The sequence below is a fragment of the Fusarium vanettenii genome (assembly GCF_000151355.1).
Source record: "Fusarium vanettenii 77-13-4 chromosome 10 genomic scaffold NECHAsca_14_chr10_3_0, whole genome shotgun sequence".
NCBI classification, from domain to species: Eukaryota; Fungi; Ascomycota; class Sordariomycetes; order Hypocreales; family Nectriaceae; genus Fusarium; species Fusarium vanettenii.
The window spans coordinates 327,106-336,008 of record NW_003315871.1 but is presented as its reverse complement, the minus strand read 5'-3'; the positions used below and the strand labels follow the sequence as shown (position 1 = coordinate 336,008).

Here is an 8,903-nt window from a genome sequence, read left to right as displayed (position 1 = left end):
CCATGATCTCTAGGTAACTGGAGGGGTTGCTTGGCAGGGGATTGAGATATAGAATTTGAGGTGTTATTCAGAAGCTCGCAGAGGGAAGTCATATTTGTCTATGATTAGGGAGTCTTGCTTTCGCCTTTCAGTCTCGATCATCCACCTCTATGTCGTGGGGGATGGTTCAGAAGGTGCCTCAGTGGGCGGGCACCTTTAGTTGCGTCCTGAGGCGTCATGACCTCAGCGATGAGTTCTCAACTACACTTCATCGTCACCGCATAACTTCTGCATTTTCAATACAACAAGACCTACATTTTAATCAATCTGTCTTATAATGCCGCCCCAACTTCGGAACCGGTCAAGACAACAGGAACCGGTAACATGTTCATACATGGTTCCTTTCAGAATCCCTCCTGGTGTGCGTACTTCTGCTCCCTCACCCTTCAGCTTGAGGCTAACCATGCATCGCCAGCTACCCGGCCAAGCTGATTCTAGCTCGGGTCTCATTTTCAAGCTTCCCCCTGAGATACTCGTGCAAATCGCTCAGCATGCCCAGCCCATCGACCGAGTTATGCTTGCATTGTCCTGCAAGAGGATGCTCGCTGCCTCCAAACTGTTCCATCTACAAGTGCCTGATCGCGATCATCACGTCTCCCGCTGGAGCTCAGAACCACCAGAACCCAAGGCAGATAGCTGCTCGTGCTCCCTGGTGGGGGATTTGCTACTGCGGTTCCGACCTGTTGATTCTTGGGGTAGAGTGCGTCACGACCGGGGCTGGTGTCTCGATTGCAACAGATATCGCCCAAAACGAAAGCGATATTGGAGCGACATTCTGCGGAAGATGAGTACACAGGACTGGACCGATGCCGATTATTTACTCTGGGTTTCGGGCGTCGATTGGTACAACTTGGGGTACAAAAGACAATGCCCTTCCTGCTACAGGAGAGAAGTTCAGTGGAGCATTGCATGAGATAGGACAATGATTGATGCAAAAACCACAATACCCAAGATTTCCCCATATGAACTCTCTCTAGGTTCTTGGATGCCTTGCGAGCCATTCTGCAGTCATTGTCGCTCCCCTCGTCGTCTCACCCATGTGTTTGCAGGGTCCGCATGACTTGGGGCCGATTCCTAAATTCTCTCGGGCGGACCTTCTTCCCCCGCTCAAACCCAAGCCTTCAAACCCAACTCCCTTTACTTCACTTCATTTCATCCAGCTTGCGCCAGGAAAGATTACACCATCATAATATTATTACATTTGGGGTTTTTGAGGCCTAGGGCCATGGTTCACCTGGTTGAAAGACGACGCGCTTGCAGACCCCTTTCTCCAGCGCCTTTTGTTAGTGCCGGTGGCACAGGCTGAGCCGGCCATGTCCGACCCCATCGATATCCCTCTCAAGAGAAGTCGCCTACGAGGAGCGGCTCATGGGACAAGCCCTTTTCCTGAAGATGAGGGGCCTTACATGGGCTATATCGAAATATTCCAAAAGTATAGAGTTCAGGTTCCCCCCAGGCTTCCTCCTCAATGCTAACAGGTCAGTGGTCACATCTACCAAGCCGTGTCCTCCGGCTCCGGCAAGTATGTCACAGTCGGCTCACGATGCGACATGCCCGCTCTCGCTTTCATAGTTGAAAAGAACCGGGTCACGAAGATGACTACGATAGCTGTGCATGGAAGGGATCTGAAGCACTCGATTGCACGCGCCATTCCCGAGGTCAAGGTCAAGCCATTCGAGCTAGCCCTCGACTTCAACACGGTTGTCAAGCACTATGCTGACTTGAAGGCCGAGGCTTCTTACTTGTCCATGTGGAAACCTTACAGCGACACGGCCAAGGAAATGGAATTGCTGGTCAATGACCTCCTGCTGGAGCGTGCCCTCTATGATGGCCTCGACCTTGCGTCTCTTCGGGAACAGGGTATTCTCTCCAGCACCCACATCCATGCCATCCGCGAGAGATGCATCGACCATGGCTTGGCTGATCTGGAGATCTGCCACCGTATCGGCCAATCATCCGAACATCAAAAGGAAGAATACCTGAAAAGTCAGAATTACAGGATATACCAGCTTGCTATGGAGGGCAACCTTTGTGACCTTGTCGCATTCTGCGAGCCCCTCCTCAGGTCCAGAGAGATCGAGGTGTTTTTCAACTCTGATCTCCTTCGGCAACTCCTCGACAAGGACTTCTTCGATATTTACCAGTACCTGCTGGATCTCATCGACCGCACAAGACCAACGGCAGTGGACGTGCCTGATCCTGATTACTCCGACATTACATACGATCCGTTTTATGTCGCTATTCGTCTCGGCCATTACCCTACAGTTCAAGCCATGGTGATTGAAGAAACAACCTTTGAAGGGTACATTGAAGACGACCTTAACGCAGGCGTTGACCGCATCTTAACGCCGCTCCTGGCTGCAGTCCTATGGAATCGACCCGATATGATCCAGATGTTCAGACAGTCTCCCATATATTGTGGACGCATGACACAGGCCGTCCACCTTGCCGCCGAGGTAGGGTTGCCGACTATCATCCAGACTCTCAGCGAGACTCCCCAGATGAAGGCTGGGTATGGCCCAATGGTGAACAGATATCCCCCAAAGAGTCTACCGGAAAGGCTCTTTGACCTACCACAACAGGACTTGTCCTGGATCAACTCTTCACCAGTTTCTCTATCACCTATCGGAGATGCGAGTCTCTCTAGTATCAGCCAAGCGGCGTACAGTTGGGGTCTTGAGGCTCAAACACCATGGGAGAGTTTTGCATCCATCGCTGCAACTGACTCTCCCGCGATGGCTACTACTTCCGTCTTCACGCCTGCCACGTACTCAAGTCTGCCTACCCCAGTCGAAGAAGTCATGAACCCACTTTCAGCTTTCTCTCCCGCTTTGCCGTCACCATCTGGCCTCTGTGCCTCTACGCTCGTCGATCCGCACAGCTTCGGTCAGATAGATAAGCCGCTGCCGATATGTGCACGGCCTAGGGATGTCCCTCTATTCATAGGCCACACAAAGAGCTACACAAAGCGTCACAAGTCTGGGCGCGCCTCTCTGGTGCGGCTTGAACGGCGGTGTCAGATCGTGGGCAGTGTCTGCGGTAACTGCACCAATCAACACGAGTTTCTAGAGATATCGAACCGATGCGCCGATACTCATAGTGCCTGGAGATTAGGACTCGAGTCTCTCCGCAAGATCATGAATAACCTAGCACCTTGCGGTCTCGCTGAGACTCTCGCCAGCGTCCTGGTAGCGGATGCTCTGGTCTGCCAAATTTCTCAGGAGGAAGGCCTTATATTTCAGTAAGAAATGTTCTTACTCAATTTCCGTATCCTTTTACTAACACTGTATTCAGGTTTGTCGCCGATCTGTGGCGCTGGAAGATCGGCCTCACTCAAGTTGAAATGGCCTTGTTTGACAAGATTGCTTGCGCTGCTTGGCACATCGACACCATTCCTGTCTCAATTGCGAGCACCTGCAAGCCTGCATTTGGAAGTTTGATAAGAGAGCTCGTCTCTTATAAAAACTTGGAGCCAACTAGGACAGTGTCGCGTGGCATTCGGCTAGAGTCGATTCAGCGACAGATGAAGACTCACGAGAGGCATCCGAGGCGCCTCAAGCGAATTGAAGAGAACAGCACTCCACAAAACGTCGAAGATTTGCAGGATGGCCGGCCTCCCTCCCCTGGACTGGAGGAATTTTGGAAAGGGAAGCCTTTCCGCATCGAGGATTTCTTTGATGAGCCAGCTTATCACAAGGACTCAATACTACCCGAATCATCAGACGCAAAGCCTGTTCATGCCAACGTGGCCATATTGCTTGAATCGGTGGCATTTACAATATTTCTCGCGGCGGCATCGTGTAAGTCTCAAGCTCTTCTCTCACGCTGATGACACTAACAACTGGACAGCCACCCAACATACCCTGGAAGATGACCAGCCGCAGTCTGTTGCATCGCCACTCTCAGTCGACAACCAATCCCGCGCAATGGTGGAGGAATTCCTTAGCCTGGGGTCCGAGGATGAGTTCTCGTATGATTCAGGTATTGGCATGGACTCACCTGTCAAGAGCTCTGTCAGCCGGTACATACTGGAGATGCGGAAGGCGAGTGAGAACCGGTCTCGGCTGCCGTCGACGACCCCCATGACATCGAACTTGGCGAACCTAGCAGGGTTTCGCTCACCTACAGACTCCACCGAGGCCATGACAAGTTCCATCTCAGGTGCGCCACCTGTGATGACGGCGGCGACTACTGTCTTGCCGCCGGCGGAAACGTTGGATAGCCTGGGTTTAGGCGAGACGCCGGACGACCTCGACTTCCAAGGTCTTGGTTTCCTTGACTTCCAGGACCTCGAATTTCTGGGCGTTGACCCCCAGGCCTTTGGGAGTTATGACCTTGATTTACAAGCTCAAACGCAGGAACCTCAGAGCCAGTGGACTCAACCGCTGGAGTCTCCTTTGCCAGCCAGCAATTCATCCGGTGGTACAACACCCTCAGCGACCACGACCACGACCACGACCACGACCAAGAGGAAGCCTAGCTGCCCTCAATGTGAAAAGAAATTTTCGAGTGTGAGCAATCGCAACAAGCACATCAGGGAGGGATGTCGGCTCGGAGAAAAGTCAACATATCCTTGCACCTATCAAACTTTGGGATGCACCAAGTCGCTCAGCTCATACTGGTACCGACAGCGGCATGAAGAGGATCGCTGCAAATACAATCCTTCAAGAGCCCGTCGGTGAAAGAGATTGATGGAATAACGACTTATGTAATGATTGGGTATACCCTTGGGCGTTTAGGGAAGATATTTTTGGGCATCTAGCACTACGGAGTAGATGCATTATGAATACACAGCGATTGTGTGTTTTTCTTGTCGATTTTTGGCAATAACTCAGGAAGTATAGCCAACAGTACCAGCTTTTCTTCTTGATCAGTTCCCTCAATGCGACGCCGTCACGTTGGTGGCCTCAATGAGAGGCTAGCTTGAGCACTGCCCCAGAACCAAGGACCTTGTCCTAAAGCTACTGACAAAAGTTGGGGAGATCTGGGTGCGACAGACAAGGATCACAATCTGCCTGCAGGAAGGCATTTCGAATTGATACATTTCACAGGCCTTTTTAGCTTTGGATTGGAGCTCTAGCTTCGAATGCCACATGCAAGTGACCTTAAGGTTTCTGTTGCCTGACGCCATCGACGGTCCGGGTCTAGAGCGCCAGCGCCCGCGACGGCACAACGGGAGCTATGGATTGGATGGAGGGGGAGGGAACCTGAAGCTGCGGCGGCTAGAGACGTTGAAGACATGACATGACGCACCAAAACCCGGCGGGAAAAGACACCAGACAGAGATTCAAGGAAGGAGGCACGGAGAAGAACCTTGCCCAGTCTCGTCAAGTCCGTCGGCCGGGTACTAGCTCCGCCATCTCCACCGCGCCATGGCCCTTGGGCCTCCACAGAGTCGCCCGCAGCCGAGTCGTGGACGGGCACTTTTGCTGCAGCCATAGGGGACGTTGGTACGGGAATGCGTGACTCGCCATAGGGCTGAATGGCCCAGAGCACGCTATAGCACGGGCGCTGAAACATGTCTAGAGATGGAGGATGGATTGGCCTCTTTCTCTGCAGCTATCTGTCACTCGTTCATTCATTCCCTCCATCCTCCACCTACCTTGAACATGTAAGACGCGCCAGGGTATCAGTACAGCATGTTCAATGTCGGCCCAATGGACAATGCTACCTGGATGTCAACATTGGATCCACATTGAGTTGTGTTGTCTCTTGAGATATGTCGATGCAGATGGACCCATGCCCTGTCTAGATGCATCACCTCGCGAGACAACAACAGCATCAAAAACGGCCCCCACCCCAGCTGATCGTCCTCGTTGTACCAGCATGGGTCCATCCATCCATGATGGAGGGGCACTCTGCAGAGAGCCCTTCCGGCTGCCTCGCCGGGCTGAGGCTGGAGGAACAGGGTCCCTGTCTCTAGGCGTCAAGGCGGCCAGTCTTATTGGGTCGTGGCCGCACTTTTGCTGGGTCATCGAGTCCTTTTTCCTTCATGCTTCCTTCATCCGCCTCGTATTATATGACGTTCCCCTCTCTCACTCTCGTTCAGCTTCAGACCCGTAACGGCTCCTTCTTGGTGGTCGCAGCAATCCACCTCATCTGATAAGCAACAGCAAAAGCTACTCAGCCCTTATAATCCCCCTCTATCCCTGCGCCTACAAATCCTCTTGCTTACTGAGGGCAATGATCTAGCCCCCAATGATGGCTTCCTCCACCGTCTTCTCGGCGAGGCGCAGGCCGACTCCGGGAGACTCTGACGATACCGACATGAGCACACCGCGCTCTGCTCCCGGGAAACGGATCCCGAGCTCAGAGTGGGAGAAGAAGAGACCCATCATCACTCGTCTGTATCAGGAGGAGAAGCGCCCGCTCAAAGAGGTTATGGAAATCCTCCATCGTGAACACGGCTTCACTGCGACGTGCGTCAACGCCTTCTTTCCTTGCTTGCTTGCCTGCTTCTACGTGACCCTCACCGGCCGGGTCTTGCTTGCTATTCTATCCGTTCTCACGGTAAATTGCATTGGATTGACTGGCTGACTTGCCTTCCAGCGTCAAGATGTACAAGTCGAGGATATGGAAGTGGGGGCTCGACAAGAAGCTCAAGAGCGACGAGGTCCTGGCCATCCTCATCATCAAGACGGAACGAGACGCCCAAGGCAAGGCCTCCGAGTTCACCATCCGAGGCCAAAAGGTTGATCTCGACAACATCAATCGCTACATCCGACGGAATCCAGGACTGGTAGCCCGCTTCCGAGCTGGCGAGCTGCCCAACGTCAATACTCACATAGAGGTCAACTGCCGAACACCATCACCCGCCCCGAGCCCGTCATTACCACCGCCTCCGGAGACGCTCCGTGTCGAGCAGGTTCTGGGCCTGTTTAGAAATTACGTCGATGCGTCCTTTTCCAGCGGCGCCTGGAAACACGAACACAACGTCTACTGCGTCAGCCGGAAATCGAGGGACCAGGGCGAAGAGCTATTCGAGCGCGTCATAACACTATTTAGCCTCGTCAACCGATCCATGATGCGGTATGACGATGTATCCATCACACAGGTCCTGAGCCCGGCCTTTGAGTCACTCAGGGTGTTGATAGGTTCAGAGAGCCCCATCTTTGTCGTTCGCACAATCTGCCTCGTATGGTATCTCAATCGACATCACCAAAAGGATCTCACCAAGCTCGTCATGAGCTACGTCGCTGGAATGGTGCCAGTCATTCTCGGCCAAAACAACCCAATGTCCCGGATATGGCAGATTCTAGGATCCCAAGAGTTTGAGGAATTCTACGAGCTTGCGACACGACTCTACGCTTCCCTCGTGCCAGACTTGGAGGAACGAATAGGACCAGCAAATTTATTGACCACAACATTATACGGCGACCATATTGACTGTCTGGTCAGCAACAACAAAGAGGCCGAGTCATTAGAAGTGGCCACGCGATATCGAGCAAAGATGGATGCAACCGGGAAACGTCACAGTTGGCTATCCGAGATTGCGATTACCCAAACTACGATCCAGTGCACAGTCAAGAGCGCTGAAGGGAGGAATGACGAGGCCATCCAATGCCTCCAGACCCTCAAAGAATACGACATGGACGATGACCAGCAGGCAGTGGTGGACATCCAGCTGGGCAACTACAGCTACCGCTTGGGCGACCTTTCCTCTGCTGTCCACTGGTACCGAGAAGCAATGCGGCTCCTGGGCACACCTGACGGCGACGAGCGCTTACTCGAGACATGTCTCGCCAACCTGGAGACGGCACTGCACAAGCAGGGGGACCTTGAAGAGGCGCGGCGGTTACATCACTATCGCCTGGGCCGATTATCAGCATTCGCGAAGGACTCGAGCACCTTTGCAAGCCGCCCCTACCCAATAGACAAGACCAACGACCAGCCCGAGGTATCTACCGCGCTGCTCAGCCCCCTCGATGGTTCCAGTTGCTCCGGTCAGCAGACGCCTGATTGGTTATGGGGCCAGGGTGACGCGGTACCAAGTGGGAGACCTCTAATAAGCTTGACCTGATGCTTGCAGCTTACATAGCTCGCTTCGCTTGCGTGGCCCGCTTATTCATCACATATTAGAACATGTTGTTTTCTAAAGAAACTCATGGAATTTCTTTGACGAGGTGATTTCCTCTTATTTCTAGCATATACTTGGGGCGGCTGTTGAAGCCGTGACGCGACCACGAACGGATTATTATGTATTACGCCAAGGAAACACGACCATCCCGGACGGGGATGAAGAACACGAAAGGTCAGCAAACAATGAGAGAAGAAAAGACATGATGGGGAATCTACACAGCCACAGAGCTGAAAGGAAAATACGGATCGGAGGATCAACCTGGCCCCTGCGTGAAAGGAGGCTTTGATTCCTCAGCTTTGGACTAAAGAGGCATCATATTGCGGTCCTGTATTTATCATTTGCCACCTTGTTCTCTTGCTTTGAAGGAATCGGACCGTTGTCTGCAAGAGAGCGGACAAGAGAGGGAGAGATTAGACAGGTGCCGTGGTCGAATAATGACTTTGAATTGTCTATTTTGAGCCGTGCTGATGGATCCTTTGGTGTTGTGACTTGTCTGATTGATAGATGATGATCTTCAAAGGTACTCTTCTCATGCAGGTAGAGGTGTAGTTGTCCACTGAACACGAGGTTGGTCACGTCAATTGAGACGACATGTGTTTATGCCGTTATCTTGTAAGCCACACGTGCGCCTTGCAGCACGCGACCGTACTGCTGGATGTGTCTGAGGTGTTCCTAACGAAGATGGTATGTTGGGTTAGGCTAGGAGAGTGGTGTGTGTGGCTGTAATGTGCGTTCAAGACATGGCGGTTATAACCAAGGTAAAGGAGTTATAACCAAGACACGA

The 8,903-nt window shown here is 52.6% G+C and overlaps 2 protein-coding genes across 2 annotated transcripts; both read left to right on the top strand.

The window, feature by feature from the left end:
- Positions 1–442: 442 nt before the first annotated feature.
- NECHADRAFT_50738 (uncharacterized protein) lies at positions 443–4,079 on the top strand (the record flags this gene model as incomplete). The annotated part of the gene is made up of 6 exons (XM_003047713.1): positions 443–691; positions 1,341–1,471; positions 1,523–3,280; positions 3,334–3,628; positions 3,737–3,839; positions 3,889–4,079. Coding segments are annotated over 6 exons (2,727 nt in total), but the record flags the coding sequence as incomplete, so codon positions are not given.
- Positions 4,080–6,240: 2,161 nt separating this feature from the next.
- Positions 6,241–8,118, top strand: NECHADRAFT_96871 (uncharacterized protein; the record flags this gene model as incomplete). The annotated part of the gene is made up of 3 exons (XM_003047712.1): positions 6,241–6,458; positions 6,589–8,015; positions 8,069–8,118. The coding sequence occupies 3 exons, from the start codon at positions 6,241–6,243 to the stop codon at positions 8,116–8,118; spliced, it is 1,695 nt and encodes a 564-aa protein (XP_003047758.1).
- Positions 8,119–8,903: the final 785 nt, after the last annotated feature.